General features: G+C 31.7%; 3 protein-coding genes and 2 long non-coding RNA genes across 10 annotated transcripts in view; 3 read left to right on the top strand and 2 right to left on the bottom strand.

Moving 5' to 3' along the window:
- Window positions 1–128: 128 nt before the first annotated feature.
- LOC136999457 (uncharacterized) lies at window positions 129–2977 on the bottom strand. Its single transcript, XR_010889826.1, has 2 exons — window positions 2707–2977; window positions 129–2592 (listed from the first exon to the last, which is right to left on the bottom strand). It is a non-coding gene; the product is annotated as an uncharacterized lncRNA (long non-coding RNA).
- On the top strand, window positions 1693–10292 carry LOC105677637 (myosin-11). Of its 3 annotated transcripts, none has more exons than XM_067353477.1 (14): window positions 2450–2623; window positions 2687–2788; window positions 3643–4503; window positions 4578–4971; window positions 5158–5522; window positions 5615–6046; window positions 6124–6297; window positions 6502–6714; window positions 6875–7126; window positions 7203–7486; window positions 8064–8202; window positions 8290–8481; window positions 8584–9690; window positions 9776–10292. In XM_067353477.1, exons 1-14 carry the CDS (start codon window positions 2465–2467, stop codon window positions 9875–9877), a joined length of 4776 nt encoding a protein of 1591 aa, XP_067209578.1. In that variant the 5' UTR covers window positions 2450–2464; the 3' UTR covers window positions 9878–10292. The 3 variants fall into 3 exon arrangements, with proteins under 3 accessions (XP_067209579.1, XP_067209578.1, XP_012231811.2); XM_012376388.2 differs by having other exon boundaries at window positions 2464–2623; window positions 8100–8202; XM_067353478.1 differs by lacking the exons at window positions 2450–2623; window positions 2687–2788 and adding an exon at window positions 1693–1788.
- The window catches only part of LOC136999456 (uncharacterized), a 34960-nt gene continuing 19278 nt past the window's right edge, over window positions 9601–25282 (bottom strand). The window contains exons 2-3 of the long non-coding RNA XR_010889825.1: window positions 10294–10379; window positions 9601–10205 (exon numbers count right to left, since the gene is read on the bottom strand). This is a non-coding gene — a long non-coding RNA (uncharacterized lncRNA). The remainder of the gene's footprint in view (window positions 10206–10293; window positions 10380–25282) is intronic.
- On the top strand, window positions 10375–19505 carry LOC136999247 (uncharacterized). Its single transcript, XM_067352824.1, has 18 exons — window positions 10375–11174; window positions 11275–11394; window positions 11518–11635; window positions 11849–12107; window positions 12484–12591; window positions 12659–12749; window positions 13124–13263; window positions 13414–13543; window positions 14648–14793; window positions 15647–15839; window positions 16439–16558; window positions 16681–16798; window positions 17014–17275; window positions 17553–17669; window positions 17744–17852; window positions 18581–18726; window positions 18810–18942; window positions 19023–19505. Exons 1-18 carry the CDS (start codon window positions 11007–11009, stop codon window positions 19071–19073), a joined length of 2529 nt encoding a protein of 842 aa, XP_067208925.1. The 5' UTR covers window positions 10375–11006; the 3' UTR covers window positions 19074–19505.
- On the top strand, window positions 20617–25183 carry LOC136999437 (odorant receptor 49b-like). 4 transcript variants are annotated; one of them, XM_067353544.1, is made up of 10 exons: window positions 20617–20717; window positions 20953–21193; window positions 21790–21909; window positions 22032–22149; window positions 22365–22626; window positions 22913–23029; window positions 23122–23212; window positions 23933–24078; window positions 24162–24294; window positions 24376–25183. In XM_067353544.1, exons 2-10 carry the CDS (start codon window positions 21050–21052, stop codon window positions 24424–24426), a joined length of 1182 nt encoding a protein of 393 aa, XP_067209645.1. In that variant the 5' UTR covers window positions 20617–20717; window positions 20953–21049; the 3' UTR covers window positions 24427–25183. The 4 variants fall into 4 exon arrangements, 3 of the variants coding, with proteins under 3 accessions (XP_067209645.1, XP_067209648.1, XP_067209644.1); XR_010889810.1 differs by lacking the exon at window positions 20617–20717 and having other exon boundaries at window positions 20835–21193; window positions 23933–24064; window positions 24380–25183; XM_067353547.1 differs by lacking the exon at window positions 20617–20717 and having other exon boundaries at window positions 20837–21193; window positions 24380–25183.

Here is a 25282-nt window from a genome sequence, read left to right as displayed (position 1 = left end):
CGTCTTTTATCTGTGGAGACAGTGTATCCAAGTCCGATAACACGTTATCGACTTTGCGGTTCTAACACCCATTTGTTAGGCCAAATTACAAAATTATTTATTTTCCTTACTTTATTAAAGATAGACAGATTTAGCAATTTTTTTAGCAAACTCGAATCGATTTTCATAGTTAACATCCACATTTTACTTGCCACCCCGCGTCCTTAGCAACGAGCCACCAGACGGCCGTAACTAAGGTACGTGACGCTCTGTCGGGGCACCGTGCGCCCTTAGTTGTAGCCAACCCGTTGCTAAGGACTCGTGTGACAAGGGAGAGACAGTAGGCATAAGTTAAAGAAAAATCGACTAAAAGTTATAAATTTTATCTAGCCTTATTTTTAAATAAATATAATACCTTGCATACTATTCATCCCACGTTTTTTATTCCATATTTATTATATATTTTAAAATGTCCTTTCATTATTTAAACAAGGTTTTTCTTAATTGAAGAATTGGAACTAAATAAAAAATGAGTATCTATTTTGCAATAAATCATTTAAATTAAACAAATTAAAATTAATTAAAGAGAATCTAGAGCCACCGCCAGATGTAATTGCATTAATCTTCTTATTTAATACATAAATTCAGACGTCTCACCATCTGATCATCTTTAGTGTGATTAATCAATAAAGTTATTGTCCAATAAACTGAAAATGATTGAGGTTAAAATCAAGGTGAGATCATTAGTCATCATCATCGTACAAGATACTATAAAAAATTAGAATAAGTTAACTGTTGGACAGCAGGCTACTGGTTGCAGATAACACAGTAGCGTCACCGAAACGTCTGAATTTATTAATAAGTATTAAATAAGAAGATTGTTAATGCAATTACATCTGGCGGTGGCTCTAAATTCTCTTTGTCATATTTGTAATTAATATATTATATTAACAAGAGCCTACATATATTTAAATTAAAATTATTTTATCTAGCAATTTAATATTTAATGACAATGTTAAATATATAACGTTACTAAGGAAAAGTGAGGATAACCAGATCGATCTTCGTTTCGAAATGTGCGCAGCGATAGTGATGATGAACAGTTCGAAAAACTACCTAAATATAGAATACGTGCGATGCTATTGTTAGGACGTTTACGTTTTCCCGAGTGCATCTACAGTACCGTCTGAAAGTTTGAAAGCGCTTTAAAATAGTTGTTGATCGTATTATCTAAATAAAAGAATTTATGGCATCATTCTATTTTTGAGACTCGAGGAATTTATTTATAAAGAACTGCAAATTTAAATAAAATAACATCATAACAGAAAACAAGAAACAATATTTAAAAAATGAATATTTACGTGCATCTATCAGTTAAATAAAAAAAAAATTTGTTTAACAAAAAATGTGATTTATATTTATCAAAAATTGTTTTTCAATTAAACGGTTATAGTTAATTCATATCGCATTATCTTAATTTTATCCCAATAATATGTAATTTAATCAGCGCAGTATGATTTCTGTCGAGAAATCTCTGCGATATATTCTCTTAATGAATTTGTTTTCTTACAATCGCGGAAGTTCGATTAAGATTTCCTCTGTGAAACACGCGCGGAAGTGCCTGTAGTACAATCTGCGCAAGTGCCCGACACGAAGATATAACGTCGACTTTGCGCAGGCGGTCTTTCGAAATGGTATTTTTAGAGATGCGAGTCGCTGCCCGCTAGCAACGATGGTAGTCAAGCGTCGTCGTTGACCCTCGAGAAATCGAAGCTACCGAATTTCAAGACTTTTCGTTTTTGACCATTGGTGAGCGATTCATACTTTGATACTAATTACATCCCACACTTGTTTGTGCAACTGTCATCCTTGTAAAAACGGAACACTGGACTATCGTCTTCGTTATTAAATAATGACACGTAGATTGTTATCCAACAAGCATTAATCACGCAACTCTTTCTGTGATGACGACTGCGTTTTATGCTATAATTCAACTCGTTTCCGTTGTTAAGAAATAATTTTTTTTCTACAATTGAAAATCAAGTGCCTACCCGTTTTTAATTAATTTTTTACTTCACTCACTTTTTAAAGAGAATTAAGATGCAATCTAGATCAAATTAGTTTCTAAAAATAAAAGCTGACAGAAGCCAAACTTTTTCTCGAGGCAACTCAAACACCCGAGCATAGACGTACTTGATTAGTGATTCAAATTGTGAGCAATCTCGTTATGTTAAATTACAATTTAAAAATCGTCACAGTTCTGTAATAAATTCGTAATGCAGACTGTAATTTTGAAGCAACTCCACAGATATCTTTATATATACGTCAAAGAAAAAAACAAGATTATCTATTCTAAATCTAAAGTGTTATACCGTTGATAAAATTAAAGATTTAACGTATAATTATTTCCAGGAAAAATAACCGAGGCATATATTTATATACACGAGATACGTATACTTATCGTTCTAGTAAGTAGAAAACTTTAATGATGGGTGCATCAAGTAGTAGTAACGGTATTCGTCCGCCGACTCCGATCTCCACGAGCGAACGTGCGGCGGAAACGTTTTCGGAGGACGCTCATCCCACAAACGATAGGAGACAAAAATCGTATATCTATAAGAAAGAGGATCAGCCGCGATCGCAGGTACATCTTCCACGAGAAAAACACGCGCTTTGTATCGAACTTATTTTAAAACTTTTCGCGCAGGGTCCAAGCTCATACCCAACCTTGAGAACGGGCGAATTCTGGAATCAAAGACCAACGGCACCCAGTCTGTCAAACGTGTTACCTCCTAAACGCGAGACCTTGGTAAGCCATCTTTCTTTTTTTTTTTACTTTTGTCGCATTAAGGTCTCGCATTGTTTCCACTGACAAACGGCGAAATTGCCGCGCACATTTTCTTGCAACCGGCTTCGAGCCTGCGCTACAGATATTTCACTCGACTGTCCTTGTGTGGATACTGTAACTAAATTAAACTCGGGCATTGCCATCGCGCCGACTGGCATCTACAGTTTTCCGGGTAAAAACGCGCAGTTTTGTTCCGCGGAAGCCGTCTCTGTTAGTCGCGACAAGCTGGCTCCTCTCCAATTTGCAATTTCGGGAGAACACGCTGACTCACGGTCACGAAAAGTCGTTTTCACAGTCATCGATCGCGATCACGTGCTTCATCTCGGCCGATTCGCGCGACGCACGGTGTTGAGTTTTACGCCAGTGTACTATTGCGGATCGTCGAGAGCGGATTGTTTCTTTCTGACAGCGCCGAAAAAATATTTTTCCCTTGGAAAACAGTTGTAAGCTTGCGCAACATAATTTTTAATCGCGTGTTAATATTTGGCAAGAAAAATTATTGCGAAAAAGAGAAGAAAATATTCCTTTGTTCTCTTCGTTTCCTTCTTTGTTTCTTTGGCAATAGATGATTCATTGTTCAAGGTGCGCGTGTCATAGTTAAATTTACGAACTTACCATCGTTTTAATATTGTTTAAACATTATAATGCAAATAATAATACAGACACTTTTAAAAAACAAAAAATTGTAGAGATAATTAAACTGTTACCGATTTAATTAAAATAAAGCGACAATATGCGATAATTTTCACGTTTTTGACGAATCAGAATCTACAAACAATTTGATTGCAAGATCTATTTACCTATTTATATTTCAGTTAACATACGCCACGCAAATGACAGGCTGGCAGTCCGCCGACAGTCGCGATTCTTCGGTGCTTCAACACAGCAACGAAGTCATGGAGCTTTCACGAATCATTTCGCAATTAGCTATGGCTAATCATCAATTAGCCAGCGCGCACAATACCGTGTTGGCGCGTATGGAAGTATTGTACTTAGAGCTGTCAAAGGACAAGGAGGACCAAAAACGAAGGATTTCGACGGAGGCTCTGGAAATTCGCGACGACATTCTGCGGAAAAGAATGCGGAACGCCGAAGAGAGCGAAGAAACGCACAAATTAGAGCAGCGTGTCGTTAGTCTGGAAAGATTGCTGGCGACGAGTTCCGTTGGACAGTATAAACAAAAAGGTCAAGAGGATAACAAACCGCGTTCTAGAATCGAGAGATTTGAGAATTCTTCGATGACACGAGATACAAACAACAGTCGTTCGAGATCCGCGGAATTGTGTTGTGAATCGTCGCAGCAACGAACGAATGATATCGCGATTGACACTGTTAGTGAAGTACCTGAAGATCGCGAGGAGTATAAAGATGCGGCGACAGAAGGAACGGATGTTCACAGATGCGCTCACTCCGATGATTCCGAATCAAGTGTTCCTAGGATAGACGAGAGCTCGTGTTCCGCGAGCGTAGATTTAGACAAAATGCACAAAAGACGCGCGAGATTGAGAGACGACGGGCAGGAAAACCTGTACGAAGAGACGGACGAAGAGATGCTGTCGCGGAAGATTGTGATATTAGAAGCCGATCGACTACAATGTCGAAGTATGAACGAACAACTGCTGTGCAATTTGGATGACCAAAAAGATCTGGTGAAGAAATTGACCGCAGATTACGAGGTATGTGATTTTTAAGCTGCAGATTAAATTATTCTACATTAAAATATTTGGAAGAAAAACTGTACATTTTTTAGGAACTAAAAGCACGATACGCGACGGTAGAAGCTGATTTTCATGAGCACGAACAACAGTACGACAATATGTCGAGGCATTTGTACATGGCGAAAATGGAAATCACGAACTTGATGGAAAGAAATAGTGTCCTTCAATCGGAAAAAGACACTGCCGATGCGAGAATTTCGACACTGGAAAAGGATCTGCAAAAATCGTTGCTCGAGAAAGAGGAGATCAGAAACGCGGAAAGTAAGAAGGCGTCAAAGCTGCAAGCACAATTGTCCGAAGAGGTTTCGGACAAAAAGAAGCAGATTAAGGCTTTCGAGGACGCTTTGCAGGAGATTCAAAGACTGAAGGAAACTATCAAGACTGAAAAAGGAAACGAGAACGACGTTGCTTCGAAAGAGGATATCGGTATGCTATATGTGCCAGTCATAAAAGTAGCTTATATATTTCTTGTTTTAAAATTTCAACTTTTGCGTCTAAGCAAATTAAAAAATGTTTGTTTTGTTTTTACAAAAAGTAAGTAATAAATTTATTTTTGCTGATTTTTTAGGCCATAAGAATAATATTATATATAGGATGTTTATATTATTGCAGATGTTGTCGACTCGATAGACGAAGAATCGGAGAATGCATTGACTGCAGATCGTGCCGCTACCAATATAGAGGAGTTTAAAAAGGAATTATCGTTGAAGAGGGAAGCTAGGCACAGAGCAATCGCGGCTGTCTCGTCCGAGATGGAGAGACTTCGAAAAGAATTGGACGCCGAAAAGGAAGCTCATTCCGAGACGTCGAACGTGCTGGCTCTTTTGCGTTCCGCTCGCAGCGACTCGCAGGATCTCGATCTCGCGAGTGGCAATTCGAAGTCCACGTCGAGAGAACAAGAAGCGCGCGAGCGCGCGGATGAAAACGAGAAAGAGCTGAGACGCGCAGAAGCGCTGCGATTAACGAACACGCTGAAGGTATATATATATCGCGCGCCGCGTACATTTTATTCGCTCTACAATAAAATTCCGTGAATAAGAATACACACATATACACATATTTGTTTCAGGTGTCCGACGAGTTAAGGAATGACGTGCGATACCAAATCGAGAAGGTGGACGACCTTCGTTACCATCTAGAGACCGATCCGGAGCGTCACCGGCGCCGTATTCAGTGCTTGGCGGAAGTGTCGAGCAAGTCACGCGAGTCTCTCGTTGCGCGAGAACGGCGGACTAATGAGCTAAAGAATTATCTGGCGCAAGTGCTAGTCAGATTAGGCGACAGAAGTTTTCTGGACGTTCGAGACGACGCGGGAGCTGAATGCAATCGGCAGCTGGAGAATATCAACGCGCTGAAAGCTCTGTACAACGAGAGACTGCGAGTTTTGACCGAGCTGAAAGATTCGGCGATTAAAGAGCTGACGGACGTGAAGCAAAAGCTGGAATACACCCTAAAGAAATCCGAAAACTTGGAGGAGGAACTGAAGAAAGCCGAAGAAAAGGTACCGAGACATCGAGGCACTCGATTCTGTTGAACATTCGAATTCGTAGATTTTTATGACAATGTTACGTGCGCCAGGTCGACGCGCAAGACTCGGAAATTACGAATCTGGAATCTCAACTGGGATTAACCAAGGCGGATTGCAGAGATCTTCAAAATCAGATGTCTCTCATCAACGGATTGTTCACGCAGATGTTGCTCGGAGCTTCCTCCGCGGATATGGATCTTGATCGGTTAACTCAACTATTGCAGGTATCGCGATGCTGACTCGTTATTTACATTTTTAATAATTATTATAATATAATTAATATATATTATAATAATTATTTTTAGCTAAACGTGGAATTAATATTTAAATACGTATTTATTGGAAAAGAACAACTGCAAATTTCGTGAGAAAAATATAGATGAAAAAAAGTGACGAATGAAAATTTATATTTAATTTTAACGTTACAGGAAAATCATGATCTCATTAGTGACATAGCCAGAGAAGAAAGTACCGAGGCAGCGGCTCTTCCTAAACTTCTTTTGGACTTGGTTGAGCAAGTCGAAGGTGGTAAAGCGTCGCAGAAGCACGCGAGTGAGGAGAACGACGAAGAGAATGTTGGCGAAATTGATAGAAAGGAAGATGATTTGCAAGAGGAAAATATCGCTCACAATTTGCCCAAGGTCGATGCGCAAAAATAATATATTAAGTTTTGAGACAATTTTTACATCTAATTTTTTAAACGCCGATTTAAGCGTAGTGTGACACTTGGAACTATCGCCTTTCTAAAGAGCTTAACACGCAACATGACACAATTCAACTGACTGCAAAATTATGTCGTAGGTGTGGCGCGTTTTACTGGAATTACTTAGTTGCCACGCGGTGACCTCTCCGAGCGTTTCCGTTGCATCCTGTTCGGATCCGAACAGCTGTTACAAGTCTGTGGACACTCCGGCCGGTCCAAGATTAGTGATATCCGTCAGCAAAACGTACATACGTCTGAAGGAATTGATTTTGGAAAAGAAACACCTGGAGAAGGAGATGAATCGCATGAAGCAACTGAACACTCATTTAGAGAGCAAGCTCGGCGAGCAGGCAAGCGATTTGCTCACTGTTTTATGAAGGAAATCATAAAACGACGGAAATTAAATTCTATTATTTCAATATTTAGGAGAAGAGACTTTCGATGGTGTCGACTGAACTGGCCAAAACGTGGAATATCGTCGGCCGAATGCAAGCGCAGCATCAGCAATTGCACACGCACGAGGAAATACTGCGATATGAGCTGCAACAGAAGAGGAAGATGTTGCAGGAGTTGAAACAAGAGCTAGAATATTGCAGAGAAAAATGGGAATCGGCCAGACAGAAAAACACGAACACCGAACTGGAGTGGAGAAGCTTACGCCGCGAGTTCGCCGCACGGAAAGCTTTGGCTGCCCACGATTCTTTTAACAGGTGAAATTCATAATTGTTGATATCTGATTTTTAATATTTAATTTGATAATTCTAAATAATGAGATTTGTAGCTATTGCAAACAAAAATTTAATTTTTTAAATCTTAACAATTAATAATTTTATTATTTTTTCCTTTTCTTAGCATTAATATTTATTAATTTTATCATTGACTATTATAAATTGCTATGAAATTTGTTGATACTTATTAAATCAAACTTTTATTAAAGATCTCACAAAGAAATAAAAGAAATAAAAAGAATTTCAAAATTAAAATATTTCTCGCTATTTATTATAAAATAAAAATTATTCAATAACTTCTCTGACTTTTTTATTCAAACTGTTCAAGCTTTATATTTCAAGTTTTATATTTCGTTTTATCGTTCAAGCAATTATATCCTTATTTCCAAGAATACGATATACGAAGATTATATCTTTATTTCGAATACGATACATTGTATTCGTTTCCTCGCGACACTTGTCTAATGTTTGTAAAATTTGTAAACGAACGCGTCGGCAAAATCTCCGCGCGTTTTATTGCCCTTGTTATACAGCTTAGCTGATCCGAGCATTTGCATAGGCAACGGTTCTTATTAACACCAACTATTCCGTGCAGCGCCGAAAGTGGCTTTAGCGATGAGAGAGGCGATGATTCGGACGAAGAAGAGGAGGCGATCGAAGGAAGAATCAGACACGGTCTACGAAGACGGACACGAAAGGTGCGCAAACGTTATCCTTGCTTTTCACAACTATTCATTGTCCAATATTTTGAACATATCGACAACAAGAATTAAATATTAAAACAGGAGAGTCCTAGAGCGCCGACACCGGACACAGAATCCGAGCAACCGACGGATACCGAACTGTCAGAATCGAAGACTGGTTCCTCGGTGACTTTGGAACAACGCACACCTACGCCGGAGACGGAAGCGGAGTTGGACGAGGCAGAAGTCGCGCATATCGACTCAGAACCTATTGATCCCGTATCGGAATCTGCCGTAAGCAAATCGCATCTATTTAATTTACATACTAAACGAGCGATTCTAAATTTTGGGATTGTACGTTTTATTGCTAGCTAATTAATATATAACTTCGAACAGCCGAGCGTGGAAAATACGCCGGAAATTTTAGATCCTTTGGACCAGGCTCTCACTAACGTCATACAGAATCTGATAAAAATCGACAATACAAAATCAGACGGAAACATTTCGATTTTACGGGAGGACTCGATGACGGAGGATCCGCGCGATAATTCGACTCCCGAAACCGACGGCAATGTGGAGAACGATCGCGCGACAAGTTCCAAAACGGATTTCTGTAACAGAAATCCAGGACCGACCACCGAGTTTTGGTGTTCGCTGCCTACCGCGAAGACATTGAAGCGATCAGCCACGAGCGTCGATCTGCCTTCGGCGGTGGACAACGGCGAATTGACTGAATCGTCGAACGTAGCGTCAACAACTTCGTCCAGGCGACGCGACGACGTTGACGAGATAACAAAATCTGAAAGTGTCCTGTCATTACCCGTTTCTCACGTACCTATCGTCACGGCTGCGAATACAACTAGCACGATGCCCGTCTTTTCCATCGGGCCCCTTCCAACGCTAACTGTACCGTGTTCGTCCATAAAGAGCGTGCAATTCAGCGATCCCTTGATCGTGGGCCCGTCTAATCGATTTTCCCCAGTGTTCGGCGCGGCAGAATTGGACAATTCTACAGATTCTCTTGTCGCCTCCGTCATTCGATCCTCCTCGTCGTCGAGGGAGGAAGAGGAGGCAATGGAAGGCAAGGAATCCTCGAAACCGACAGAAAGCGTCATAGATTCCGACAGCATTTCCGTAGATTCCTCTTCGAGCTTGGACACAGTTCGAGAATTTCCTACTATTGATCGCAGTCCTACGCCTTTATCTACATCGGCGTGTAAGGAGAGCGCAACAAGCTCGCCGAGGGAAGCCACGGTTACTTCGGCCAAATCTCGAACTCCAGAGGAAGTTTTAGCGACGCGTGCCGATCGATTAAAACGCTTGGAGGAGCAGGCCGATTGGCTTATGAAGAAAATGAACGCTACGAGCAAACGAGGCGACGCTCTCTGCACGAGATTGGAGGAGCTTCACGACGTCTACGGCGAACCGCCGGTTCCACCACCTATGCCGGACATCTTACCCAGCCGTAGATTACCGTCCACTCTGTCCGAATCACCTCGTCAGGTGAGAAAACGCAATTAACCCGAAAACGAAATTATTTTGTATGCTGCGACGAATTGTTCTTTTATACAGTATGTGTTTTATACAGGTACCTGAATCATCGTCCACTGACGGTGCCGAAAATGCTGAAGACGAAAGCTCGCATGTGGCGAGAAACGATGCATCATCGTCGAGCGCGAATGAGCCGTAATGCGTCTTTGATCTTTTTATTCGCTAAAAGCCCTTTAACTTACGTTTATTTTTATCACTCAAAAACAAAGTCACAACGCTGTGCGTTACAAAGCACAGTGTGTTTTATCTCGCGACGTAAATGTCTTCCTGTCAATAAATGCAATTACCATTATTTGACGTAATATTAATTATGTATCTAATGGATATTATTCTTCTTTTCCGACACACGCGCACAAGTCCCTCAATTTTAATTTTGTTCAAGATTTCTTATTGAAATTAAACGCGAGATTTTCGTATTCTTTATTGTATACATGTATAATATGCAATAATTTTCTTCTCTGTTGTTCCTAAAAAAATTGATGTGATTTACGTAATTATATTCCTGTTTTGTAATCTCACATATGTAATTAATAAAGAAAACTTGAAAAAACTTACTACGTTACATGAACAATCTTTTGTACAATAATCTATTTTCTTACATTCTTATATTGCCGTACCGGAAAAATTATATAATCGATCTTCTGAAATAACAGAAAAGATATATTAAATTTAAACTAGCTGGACATACATATATAAATAAAATTAAGAAAAACACATGATGGATACATTTTGTTATGTATAGATAAGTCTTCGGAGATCTTTCACTACAGTCATATTTTTATATTCGGAGATATTTTTCAATCGTCATTTTTTCTTCTCGCAAAAAAATATATAAAGTGAACAATAAAAAAGCAGAGGAGGATATAAATGGCAATTATGTTTTAGCAAAAAAAAAAAAAAAAAAAAAAACTGACTGTCTCTGACAGACGTGTAAATGCTTGAAATAAAGTAGCACTGAAAAATTTACTATACTATAGCTTTCACATCAGAACTTCTCTCGTAGATGCTATGGGAAAAGCGCATTTGTTGCATTTCTTTCGATGTTCGAGCAATTACTTAATCGACGCTCGCTTTTTTAAGAAATAGTAAATTACGAACGTTCCGATCTCATAACAGTACATTGTGCCACCATGCATTATACATTTGAACTGAATTCCAGAAATTACATTAAATTACGAAACGCTACATTTTATGCTACAAAAGAGAGGGAATAATAAACTAAATAAAAGTGGGGATGAGCAAGCCTTTGCCGTCTTCACTCCCGTCAAATGCGTTTTAGTGCCAGCAGAGAGATGATTAATGTCGAGGATAAATATTTCAGTCTCAACCGGACTCTTTTGCTGACAGTTGGTTTGTGGCCTTATGAAAAATCGAAACTTGCTCGAATTCAATTTGTCTGCTTCTTTAGTATTCTGATAAGTTGTATTATGTTTCAGGTACATCACGATATCTTGATCATATCATTATATACATATATTATTACATACAAACTCTTCAATCAATTTATTTTGAAAAAAAGAACAATTATTTTTACAGCTTGCAACACTTGTGACTTCAGTATGTACTGTGGACCTCGTTATCAAGGTTTTTTCTTTCTCATTTGGTTACATTCTTTTGGCGATAAAATATAATTCGTTTAACATCAACGCCGAAACAGTAAGTTCAATATCTATTTTATTTAACAAAAATTCACAGGGCAAATAAAACTACACATAAAAATTTGATCAATCTTCTTCATATTTTCTGAGACAAATAGCATAAAACTCGTTAAAACAACAGGTGAAATATTTAATGGAACAATTTCAACATATTTATGAAAATTTGAAGGACCATCACGAAATCGCCATCGTAGAAAAGTACGGAGATAATGCAAAACGCTTCACAACTATACTTACAAGTAAGATATTATCTTTTGATTTGTGTTACGCGCTTTATATTTCAAGTCGATTAATTAATTTATTATTTCAAAACGTTTATTGAGTAAAAAATAACTTGAGTTCTACAAACTCTTTCGTTCATGTTATGAGCGTTTAATTAAAAAAATTTTGAAAATACTATTCCTGATATTGTGCTATAATATTAATTGATATGATTCATTTATATTGTTTAGCGTTTGCCCTTATTGGAGCGTTTATAGTTGTAACGACCCAATTATGGCAGGATTTTTTGCACATTATTTTATCAGTAAACCAGTCTCAATCACGTCGCTTGCCGATTATGACTCAACATATTGACGACCAAGAAAAATATTTCTATTTGTTATTATTCTACGGGGTCGCAACTATCATAGGGATGATTGCTTTGCTAGGAACAGAATCATTACTTATGGCATATCTACTACATATTTGTGCAATGTTTAGAATTGCTAGGTAAAACAAAAAATCTAAAAATTTTAATATTAGACATAATTGTTTTTTTTTTTGTATATTCTTAAAAATGTTACTCGTCTTGCAAGAACAACGAGTACATATAAAAAAATCTTAAATTAGTAAGTAATTAATTAATTTATGTTATTAATGTCCATTTCCATCAATATAGATTAACTTTAATCTCGGTTCAACTTATTCTTCATTTTTTTCTAATTCTTAGAAGTAAAAAAAGATGACGAATAAGTTGAACCAAGATTAAAGTTACGTTGGTGGAACTGGGCATAAGACATTAAAAATTATTGCTACAGCTCCAATTCAGCAAAATTACAATCGCACATTTTTAGGATAATTAGTTTACTTTGTAAATTATTCACAGTTATCGCATTGCAAACTCGATGCAGATTTATACGTTACAAAGTATTAACCTGTCGATCAAGAATGAGAACATAGTTTGTGCTGTAGATATTCATCGCAAAGCTATAACGTTGGTATCTATCCCATAATATAATATATAGTACGCGCAGTAATGGTATATATTTTTCGTGTTAAAGGTTTTCTAAGCTATTAATGGCCAGATTTGAGATATCATTCATGTTTCTAATAGCATTCGGAATAATTTCTTTGAGTCTCAATATGTTTTGTGTAAGTTTTGTTCTTTGTTTATGAATGCATGTTAGTCTTGTGCGACATTTTTTAATGTTATTTTATATATCAACACGTTTGTGATTGCATACTTATCAATACGTTTGATTAACCAAATTTACATAACAATCTTCATGTATTTTATAGTCCTAACTGTAATATCGATTTAAACTAAAAAAATAAATAGTGATTGTAATTGGAATTTGATATAAGAACTTTTTGTACATTAAGAACTTTTTTGTACATAATATATTTTTAAAGTGTGACGTAATTATGTATGTGTATGTTATCTATATATCCATATATAATATATATATATTTATAAGATTTCAAAACTGAACTAATCATTAAAATTAATACACTGAATTTTTTAGATCGTAACATCTAGTAAAGATAATATTGAAGAAATTGTAATTATTTTTGTATTTATATTGTTCGCCTTTTCATATATGCTCTTAGCTAGTGTTATTGGACAAGCAATTACAGATCATAATAATCACATATTTGTCACTGCGTAAGAATAGTTTTATAATTGTTCTATTCAATTCTAGTAACAAAAATGTAATATAAAACACAAAACAAAAATATGTATTACAAAAATTATTCATAAATATATTAATTTTTTTTAAATAATTGAGATTTATCGTGTTGAAATTATGTATAGGTACGAAATTCAATGGTATATAGCTCCTCTACATATACAAAGATTGATATTATTTCTGTTGCAAAATGGAAAGAAATCTTTTGGTCTGAAAGTCGGATTGTTGGTAGCATCTTTACAATGTTTTACCACGGTATACAATATTTTATATATTCTAACAAATTATCTATCTCACAGATTCGAAGTAAAAGCGGATATGTTACAGATGGCAAATGCATCCATATCTTACTTTACTGTCATGTACTCTATGCAACAATGACGGCAAAATACATCATTAAATGTATTAATACAACAGTAGCATAAATTCAATAAAAACGATACAGTAGGTTTTACATTAGAGCGAATAAAGCGTGACATATAAAAAATTCACGAGTCAAGTATTAACAAAATAAACTTTTATGGTAGCATTTTTTATGCAAAATGTAAAAAAAAGAAGAATCGATCTTTATTCGTATGGCCAAATAAATTTTTACGAAATGTATTATAAAAACGAGTTAGTATAATAAAATAATTAAAAATTTAATCTATTTTTTTATCATATTTTTTCTTTTTAATTAATAATAATTAATATAACTTGATAGAAACCATCAAAAATTTTAATTTAACACGTAATATTTTTTTAAAAATTCTGACAGAATTCTAATAAAAGCACTGAAAAATTTAAAAAATGTCCCAAGCAAACTTATTGTTTTAGTAATAAATATTGTTTGCAAGTTATAATTTCATATTGCAAATATGACGTTTTTTAAACAACATTACATTAAATAAATTTTAAACAAACACGGAAAATTATATGAATACATCGGAAAGCTTAATAAATTGTAAACAATAATTATTAATTGTCATTAATAGAGAGAGAGAGAAGAGAGAGAGAGAGAGAGAGAGAGAGAGAGAGAATAAAAACTTATAAATGCAGAGAAATCTTCTATTTTATTCGTATCTTATGTTACTAACAAATACTTTGAGTATTTAACAAGATTTGCTTGACAATTTGATTTGAGAAATCATCTCATGTTATAAATATTTAATATTAAAAAATTTAATTTTAAATATATTTGCAATTTTTAAACTAGAATGTTGCAAAAAAATTACATAAACTTTTCTTTTCTATGCAGTAATGTCGAACACAAAGTCGTATAAATTTTAATTGCCTAGTAATTCGATAAAAATAGAAATAAATTTCATAATTATACTGATTTTATGAACTAATCACAACATATTCGAATTTGCACGTTAGGTTTTTCAAATTATATCGTTAAATTTTCGTGTTGAAGAACTTTTAATACCTCTTATGACAGCAGCCACTTGTGTTTTATATATGTTCATAGCCAATCTTGTCGGACAAGAAATTACAAATCATGGTAATCATGTATTTACCACTGCGTAAGAAATATGTTTATATTATATGTATAATAATATCGCTTCTCTATTTTTTGAATATTAAAAATTAAATAAAAGTTAAAATGGTGTAGAAAAAGATATATAGTTCCACATATAATTGTTATATATATGTCATATATGTTTCCAAAATTATTTATAAATATTGTTATTTTTCTCAAATTACCGATTTATCATGTCATTATTATATTAGACATGAAGTTCAGTGGTATATAATTCCTTTGCATACGCAAAAACTGTGATATTATTTTTATTACAAAGAAGCAGTAAGACGTTTGGTCTGCATGTCGGTGGATTGTCTGTAGTATTTTTGGAGTGTTGCACTACGGTAAAACATTTTACATATTGTAATATTTTGAACGTATATCTCAACGGGACGACATAGAAGCATACTAATATTATGTTGCAGCTGGCAAACGGTTCCGTATCTTACTTTTTCGTCATATATTCTATGATTCAAACGATACGGAACGTTATATGAACGCAATATAGTATAGACAGGACACATCGGAACAAAGTACATAGATATAGGTCATCGTGAGAAGCGACGAGTACGCTTGCGTAGGTTTCACCTGACAATTTCTCTCGTAGATGCAATTCTATGAGAAAAGTACATCTGTTAAATTTCATTCGGTGTTCGATAATCGACTTTCGTTTTTTCAAGAAATGTAAAATTGCGAATGTTCCGATCTTACAGTAGTATTTCATAGCAGCGTATTGTGTCATTTTGCGATGTAGATGCGGAATTACAAAGTTTATTTAAATTATACTGAATTTTACGCGAAAAAAAAGTCTTGTAAATATTGAATAAACTGACTAAAAAGTAGGGATGAGGAAGCCTCTACCGTCTTTCGTTCCGTCAAACGTGTTTTAGCGCCAGCAGAGACATGATCAGTATAGAAGATAGATTTTTCAGTCTCCATCGGACTCTTTTGCTGGCAATTGGTTTATGGCCTTATCAAAAATCGAAACTTGCTCAACTTCACTTAATATGTTGCTATAGTGGTTTAGTAAGTCTTATTGCATTTCAGGTATGACACATTTCGATTATATTATTATATAAAATATAAAAAAACACGACTTTCTAAATGTTGTGATAATAAAATATTTTCGAAAAAAATGTTAAACATAAAGATCGTAAAGTTTTAAACAGTACATAATATAATAATATTGATAAGAAGTTCAACAATATTATCAGAATTATGTAAAAACTCATCCGAAGTTTTAAAATAAAATTTATTTAAAATAAAATTTTCTATTTATTATTTATACTAAATACTTTGAAACTAATATAAAATAATATCTGAAATGTAAAATAAAACGTTTTTAAAATTATGTTAATTAAACCTTTTTTTCTAAGAGTTTTTTGGGATATTTTTGTATTTTCTTATAATACTTTTAAACATAAAGTATCAAATATTTCATAAAGTATTCTCTTTCCTTTCGGGCTCTTTATGTGTATATATTTTATTATGAATATACTGTCATACTTTATTACCAAATTATTATTTACTATTGTTTATTGTAATTTTATCGTACTTGAACAAGTAGAATTAACTAGATAAATTTCACAGTTTGCTGGTAACAATTATTGTTATTCTAGTTTCTTGAATAAAAATATTATTTACAGCTTACAGCATTCACAACTTCAAACTGTACTGTAGACCTTGTTATTAAAATTTTTTCTTTTGTGTTTGCTTGTATAACTCTTGTGGTAAAGTATAATTCATTTTATGTCAACGCCGAAACAGTAAGTTAAACAATTCGTTATATTTAAATATTATTCGCAATGTACAAACTTTTATATGATAAATTCCAAAATTATTTTCTATTTTGTCAAGATAAATGCATAAAAACTTATTGAAACAACAGGTAAAGTATTTGCTGGAACAGCTACAACAAATTTGGGATGATTTAACAGATAAAAATGAAATCGCTATTATAGAAAAACATGGGAAGCACGCAAAACGTTATACAATTATAATTATAGGTAAGACAATATTTTCATCTAATAAATTTTTTAATTCCTGTTACGCTTTACATTTAAAATAATTAACAAATTTAATTAATTAACCTAAGTTTGTGTATAACATAAGACACATTTTTAGTTATATGAAACAACGCTCGATTTAAAGCTTAAATACTTCAAAAACACAAGATCACTACTATATAATTAAAATATTACTTGTTTATAATATTGTTTAGTACTTGGCATCAGTGCTGTGTTTATTAATGTAATCATTCAAATATGGCCGGATATTCTTCATATTATTTTCTCAGTAAACAACTCTCAACCACGACGCTTACCATTTATGACTGAATACTTTGTTGACCAAGAAAAATATTTCCACTTATTTTTACTGCATCAAAATGTAACTTTCGGTATAGGGTTAATCGGTGCACTAGCAACAGGAACAATGCTTATGGCATACATGCAATATGCTTGCGGAATGTTTCAAATTGCTAGGTAAAGCAATAAGTACAAAAACAATAAATAAACTTTGAGTTAAACAAAATTCTGTTTATCTGTTATAAAATTTTTCGAAATTAGAAACAAAGCAATAAATAAGAAGTAATAACAATAAAAAGTTTAGAAACTTACACAATATGTAATAATAATAATAATAAATAGAAAATATGTTGTAGTTTTAATATTACATTTTACTATAATAGATTGAAGTAATAGTGTATCTTCAAAAGTAAAATTAATCAAAACTATAGCTGTTTCTATTAATTATTCACAGTTATCGTATTAAATACGCAATGAAATTTCATATGTTACAAGATATTAATTTGCCGCACAAAAATTTGGTTTATAACGGGATGATTCGTGCCATAGATATTCATCGGAAAGCTATGATGTTTGTATTTTTCCATTTATATTTATGATATTATTTTAAATAATATGCACAGTAACATAAACCCGCATATACAGATTTTTTTCGTTTAAAAGGTTTTCTACCTATCTAATAACCAATTTTGAGATGTCTTTAATGTTTATGATAATATTCGGAGTGAGTACTTTAAGCCTCAATATTTTACGGGTAAGATATTTGTAATTAGACGTTTAAAAAAAATAAATATTATTTTTAAACGTTATTTTATATTATTAAACTTATAATTGCATTGTAATGAATATTTTAACTGACATAACTAAGTTCTTTTCAAGCTCGAAAAATTTTAGATTTTATATTATCATTGAACAACCAAGAAAACTTAATTTATAAGAATAAGTATTACTTGTCACTAATAAAACCAAACAGTATAAGTGCAGAGACATTATCCATTTCATTCGTATTTTGGATTACTAATAAACAGTAAATTTATTTTGTAGTTTGTAATGAATTTCTTTTGATAACAATTTGATTGAGAATTCGAATAAAATGTAAATCCTGATTGCGTAGCAACCTAAAGTAGCTTATATAACTTTTCTACATTTAAAATAATAATATGTACTTTAAACTAATTACTTGTGAATGTAATTAAAAATGCATAGAAAAAAACGCGATTCAAATTTTAAATTTTGATATTATTTTAATATCTGACAACTCAAAAATTTCAATTTTCCAGATTCTAAATTTGCATCCTAATTTTCTGAATTATTCCAATTAAAATTTAACATATTCTAAAAATTTTTATGAATAGTAATATGTTACTACTATTATACACACACACACATACACATGCGCACGCGCATTAATTTATAGTTAAAAATTATAAAACAAATTATAAATTATGAACTAATTACAATACATTGAAATTTGTCCATTAGTTTTTTCAGATTATAGCAGTGAATTATAATATTCAGGAACTTATTGTGCCTTGTGTAGCAATAAGCGCCTGTATTATATATATGTTCTTAGCCAATTTTATAAGTCAACAAATTACGGATAACTGCGATGACGTATATACCATGGCGTAATATATATCTTCACATTACTTAATATCACTTTACTATTTTTAATAATAAATATTGATATTATGTCGGTTTATTACATTAGGTATGAGATTCAATGGTATATAGTTCCTTTATATATACAAAAACTAATATTATTTCTGTTGCAAAGAGGTAATAAAAGTTTCACTTTGCATGTTGGTGGATTGTTTGTAGGATCTTTAGAGTTCTTTGCCATGGTACAAGACATTTTATATAATATTATATTTTAGAGATATATTTTAATAAAACAAAAAGAAGCAAATATATTTTGTTGCAGCTAGTAAACACATCCGTGTCTTACTTTACCGTCATGTATTCTACGAGATAAGGAAATAATAACGGCTAGTATTATAGTTGTAGTAAATAAAAAATATCTTAAATTTATATATAATAATATATTTTTTATTAAACATCTTATTTTCTAATAAATAAAACGTGTCATATCGGAAATGTTCAGATTAGTTATTCACAAAAAAAGTTTCTACAAACATAACGCTCTTCGTTCAAAATGTAAAAAAAACGCTCTTCGTTCAAAATGTAAAAAAAAGAATAATTGATTTGTATTCGTATCATCAGTTTATATTTATATAATTGTATGACAAAAATGAGTCACAATAAGCAATTATAACTTTGTTTTACTTTTATTATTCTTTTCTTGAAAATATCTTTCCTTTTCTTTTCAATTATAAGTATAGTTAATAGACATATGTAATATTTGAAAATATTAAAAAATTTTTTTTACTTAACATTTACTTTTTTAATTATTACTAATTATTACATATGGTGTGTAAAATAGGTATTACAAATAATGCATAGAATATTTTATCCTGTTAAGTAAAATAATAAACATAAAAATAGAAGAAAAAATTTGGATTAAACAAAATTCTACTTATCTGCTACAATATTATAAGATTAAAAACAAAAAAAGAAATAATAAGTAGTAATAGTAAAAAATGTTTTAAAATATATTTGATATATAATTGTTGAAAATATGCAGACATTAATTCATTTCTTCTATCCACTCCCCTTAATTTAAATATGTTGCAATTTTACAAATATTCGCAGTTACCCTATTGAGAACGCAATAAAATATCATACGCCACAGGATGTTAATTTGTCATATAAGAATCTGGTTTATAGAAAAATAATTCATGCCGTTCATCGGAATGCATGTTCATCGGAAATATATGATGTTGGTATTTCTCCATTTACACTTATGATATTGTTGCGCCCGCAGAACGGAATATCACACGCGTCAACGAAACTCGCGAAATTAAAGAACACAACACAATGTTTCAACAAAACAGAGAACACTTTAATAAGAACAGTAATTCAACAGTAACTCATACAATAAATAACCGAAAATAAGATTGAAAGATCGGAGCTGTCATATACGTCCGCCCGAGCAGACAGCTACCGAAGATCTGACATATGACAGCTTGTTTACAAACTGTCATAGAGACCCTCTAAGCCGCTAATCGATATCGTCTTGACAACAAATATAAGAAAAACTCTTGTTATTTACAAATGCCATATGGCTTTAACTTTATAGTGACCGATCGATATTATCGATCGGTCCGTCAGCTGTAACACACAGCATCAGCGGCGAAAAGCACAGGCGTAACAATATTATGTATGATAGTATGTATAATAACATACACCGATTCTTTTTAAGATTTTTTACACATCTAATATCTAATAAATAAATTTGAGATGTTATTTATGTTTATGATAATATTCGAAGTGATTTCTTAAATAGAAATAATATATACAAAAAGCAAAGCTTTATTTTTAGTAATAAATACTGTTTGCAGGCAACAACTTTATATTGTAAATATGACGGTTTTTAATTATCTTTACTAATAGTTCAAACGATACGGAACGTTATATAAACGCAACATAGTATAGACAAGACACGTCGGAATCAAGTACATAGATATAGGTCATTGTGAGAAGCGACGAGTACGCTTGCGTGAGTTTCACCCGAGAATTTCTTTCGTAAATGCAATTCTATGAGAAAAGTACATCTGTTAAATTTCATTCGGTGTTCGATAATCAACCTTCGTTTTTTCAAGAAATATTAAATTGCGAATGTTCCGATCTCATAGTAGTAATTCTCACAGTAGTATATTGTGCCATTTTGCGACGTAGTTATGTGGAGTTACAAAAATTTACTTAAATTATACTAAATTTTTTGCGAAAAAAAGATCTTAGAAAATATTGAATAAACTGACTAAAAAGTGGGGATGAGGAAGCCTCTACCGTCTTTCGTTCCGTCAAACGTGTTTTAGTGCCAGTAGAGACATGATCAGTATAGAAGATAGATTTTTCAGTCTCCATCGGACTCTTTTGCTGGCAATTGGTTTATGGCCTTATCAAAAATCGAAACTTGCTCAACTTCACTTAATATGTTGCTATAGTGGTTTAGTAAGTCTTATTGTATTTCAGGTATGTCACATTTCGATTACATTATTATATAAAATATAAAAAAACACGACTTTCTAAATGTTGCGATAATAAAATATTTTCGAAAAAAATGTTAAACATAAAAATCGTAATGTTTTAAACAGTACATAATATAATAATATTGATAAGAAGTTCAACAATGTTATCAGAATTACGTAAAAACTCATCTAAAGTTTTAAAATAAAATTTATTTTAAATAAAATTTTCTATTTATTATTCATACTGAATACTTTGAAACTAATGTAAAATGATATCTGAAATGTAAAATAAAACGTTTTTAAAATTATATTAATTAAACCTTTTTTTCTAAGAGTTTTTGGGATATTTTTGTATTTTCTTATAATACTTTTAAACATAAAGTATCAAATATTTCATAAAGTATTCTCTTTCCTTTCGGGCTCTTTATGTATATATTTTATTATGAATATACTGTCATACTTTATTACCAAATTATTATTTACTATTGTTTATTGTAATTTTATCGTACTTAAACAAGTAGAATTACCTAGATAAATTTCACAGTTTGCTGGTAACAATTATTGTTATTCTAGTTTCTTGAATAAAAATATTATTTACAGCTTACAGCATTCACAACTTCAAACTGTACCGTAGACCTTGTTATTAAAATTTTTTCTTTTGTGTTTGCTTGTATAACTCTTGTGGTAAAGTATAATTCATTTTATGTCAACGCCGAAACAGTAAGTTAAACAATTCGTTATATTTAAATATTATTCGCAATGTACAAACTTTTATACGATAAATTCCAAAATTATTTTCTATTTTGTCAAGATAAATGCATAAAAACTTATTGAAACAACAGGTAAAGTATTTGCTGGAACAGCTACAACGAATTTGGGATGATTTAACAGATAAAAATGAAATTGCTATTATAGAAAAACATGGGAAGCACGCAAAACGTTATACAATTATAATTATAAGTAAGACAATATTTTCATCCAATAAATTTTTTAATTCCTGTTACGCTTTACATTTAAAATAATTAACAAATTTAATTAATTAACCTAAGTTTGTGTATAACATAAGACACATTTTTAGTTATATGAAACAACGCACGATTTGAAGCTTAAATATTTCAAAAACACAAATTCACTACTATATAATTAAAATATTACTTGTTTATAATATTGTTTAGTATTTGGCATCAGTGCTGTGTTTACTAATGTAATCATTCAAATATGGCCGGATATTCTTCATATTATTTTCTCGGTAAACAACTCTCAACCACGACACTTACAATTTATGACTGAATACTTTGTTGACCAAGAAAAATATTTCCACTTATTTTTACTGCATCAAAATGTAACTATCGGTATAGGGTTAATCGGTGCACTAGCAACAGGAACAATGCTTATGGCATACCTGCAATATGCTTGCGGAATGTTTCAAATTGCTAGGTAAAGCAATAAGTACAAAAACAATAAATAAACTTTGAGTTAAACAAAATTCTGTTTATCTGTTATAAAATTTTTCGAAATTAGAAACAAAGCAATAAATAAGAAGTAATAACGATAAAAAGTTTAGAAACTTACACAATATATAATAATAATAATAATAATAATAATAAATAAAAAATATGTTGTAGTTTTAATATTACATTTTACTATAATAGATTGAAGTAATAGTGTATCTTCAAAAGTAAAATTAGTCAAAACTATAGCTGTTTCTATTAATTATTCACAGTTATCGTATTAAATACGCAATGAAATTTCATATGTTACAAGATATTAATTTGCCGCACAAGAATTTGGTTTATAAAGGGATGATTCGTGCCATAGATATTCATCGAAAAGCTATGATGTTTGTATTTTTCCATTTATATTTATGATATTATTTTAAATAATATGCACAGTAACATAAACCCGCATATACAGATTTTTTTCGTTTAAAAGGTTTTCTACCTATCTAATAACCAATTTTGAGATGTCTTTTATGTTTATGATAATATTCGGAGTGAGTACTTTAAGCCTCAATATTTTACGGGTAAGATATTTGTAATTAGACGTTTAAAGAAAATATATATTATTTTTAAACGTTATTTTATATTATTAAACTTATAATTGCATTGTAATGAATATTTTAACTGACATAACTAAGTTCTTTTCTAGCTCAAATAATTTTAAATTTTATATTATCACTAAACAACCAAGAAAACTTAACTTATAAGAATAAGTATTACTTGTCACTAATAAAGCCAAACAGTATAAGTGCAGAAACATTATCCATTTCATTCGTATTTTGGATTACTAATAAACAGTAAATTTATTTTGTAGTTTGTAATGAATTTCTTTTGATAACAATTTGATTGAGAATTCGAATAAAATGTAAATTCTGATTCCGTAGCAACCTAAAGTAGCTTATATAACTTTTCTACATTTAAAATAATAATATGTACTTCAAACTAATTACTTGTGAATGTAATTAAAAATGCATAGAAAGAAACGATTCAAATTTTAAATTTTGATATTATTTTAATATTTAACAACTCAAAAATTTCAATTTTCCAGATTCTAAATTTGCATCCTAATTTTCTGAATTATTCCAATTAAAATTTAACATATTCTAAAAATTTTTATGAATAATAATATGTTACTACTATTATACACACACACACATGCGCACGCGCATTAATTTATAGTTAAAAATTATACAACAAGTTATAAATTATAAACTAATTACAATACATTGAAATTTGCACATTAGTTTTTTCAGATTATAGCAGTGAATTATAATATTCAGGAACTTATTGTGCCTTGTGTAGCAATAAGCGCCTGTATTATATATATGTTCTTAGCCAATTTTATCGGTCAACAAATTACGGATAACTGCGATCACGTATATACCATGGCGTAATATATATCTTCACATTACTTAATATCACTTTACTATTTTTAATAATAAATATTGATATTATGTCGGTTTATTACATTAGGTATGAGATTCAATGGTATATAGTTCCTTTATATATACAAAAACTAATATTATTTCTGTTGCAAAGAGGTACTAAAAGTTTCGGTTTGCATGTTGGTGGATTGTTTGTAGCATCTTTAGAGTGCTTTGCCATGGTACAAGACATTTTTAAATAATATTATATTTTAGAGATATATTTTAATAAGACAAAAAGAAGCAAATATATTTTGTTGCAGCTAGTAAACACATCCGTGTCTTACTTTACCGTCATGTATTCTACGAGATAAGGAAATAATAACGGCTAGTATTATAGTTGTAGTAAATAAAAAATATCTTAAATTTATATATAATGATATATTTTTTATTAAACATCTTATTTTCTAATAAATAAAACGTGTCATATCAGAAATGTTAAGATTAGTTATTTACAAAAAAAGTTTTTACAAATATAACGCTCATCGTTCAAAATGTAAAAAAAAAAATAATTGATTTGTATTCGTATCATCAATTTATATTTATATAAGTGTATGACAAAAATGAATCACAATAAGCAATTATAACTTTGTTTTACTTTTATTATTCTTTTCTTGAAAATATCTTTCCTTTTCTTTTCAATTATAGGTATAGTTAATAGACATATGTAATATTTAAAAATATTAAAAAATTTTTTTACTAAACATTTACTTTTTCAATTATTACTAATTATTACATATGGTGTGTAAAATAGGTATTACAAATAATGCATAGAATATTTTATTCTGTTGAGTAAAATAATAAACATAAAAATAGAAGAAAAAATTTGGATTAAACAAAATTCTACTTATCTGCTACAATATTATAAGATTAAAAACAAAAAAAGAAATTATAAGTAGTAATAGTAAAAAATGTTTTAAAATATATTTGATATATAATTGTTGAAAATATGCAGACATTAATTCATTTCTTCTATCCACTCCCCTTAATTTAAATATGTTGCAATTTTACAAATATTCACAGTTACCCTATTGAGAACGCAATAAAATATCATACGCCACAGGATGTTAATTTGTCATATAAGAATCTGATTTATAGAAAAATAATTCATGCCGTTCATCGGAATGCATGTTCATCGGAAATATATGATGTTGGTATTTCTCCATTTAC

This window comes from Linepithema humile, chromosome 4, assembly GCF_040581485.1.
Source record: "Linepithema humile isolate Giens D197 chromosome 4, Lhum_UNIL_v1.0, whole genome shotgun sequence".
Lineage (NCBI taxonomy): Eukaryota > Metazoa > Arthropoda > Insecta > Hymenoptera > Formicidae > Linepithema > Linepithema humile.
The sequence above is the reverse complement of the archived record's forward strand: the minus strand, read 5'-3'. Positions and strand labels throughout refer to the sequence as shown.

Bases quoted from the DNA above. Each gene is read 5' to 3' on its own strand.
- LOC105677637 (XM_067353477.1), top strand. From the start codon at position 2,465: ATGATGGGTGCATCAAGTAGTAGTAACGGTATTCGTCCGCCGACTCCG. The intron at 6,047-6,123 runs GTACCGAGACAT...TACGTGCGCCAG, and splicing joins TGAAGAAAGCCGAAGAAAAG to GTCGACGCGCAAGACTCGGA. The intron at 9,691-9,775 runs GTGAGAAAACGC...TGTTTTATACAG, and splicing joins TGTCCGAATCACCTCGTCAG to GTACCTGAATCATCGTCCAC.
- LOC136999247 (XM_067352824.1), top strand. From the start codon at position 11,007: ATGCGTTTTAGTGCCAGCAGAGAGATGATTAATGTCGAGGATAAATAT. The intron at 12,108-12,483 runs GTAAAACAAAAA...AATTATTCACAG, and splicing joins GCAATGTTTAGAATTGCTAG to TTATCGCATTGCAAACTCGA. The intron at 15,840-16,438 runs GTATGACACATT...TATTATTTACAG, and splicing joins TAAGTCTTATTGCATTTCAG to CTTACAGCATTCACAACTTC.
- LOC136999437 (XM_067353544.1), top strand. From the start codon at position 21,050: ATGATCAGTATAGAAGATAGATTTTTCAGTCTCCATCGGACTCTTTTG. The intron at 21,194-21,789 runs GTATGTCACATT...TATTATTTACAG, and splicing joins TAAGTCTTATTGTATTTCAG to CTTACAGCATTCACAACTTC. The intron at 24,079-24,161 runs GTAATATATATC...TTATTACATTAG, and splicing joins GATCACGTATATACCATGGC to GTATGAGATTCAATGGTATA.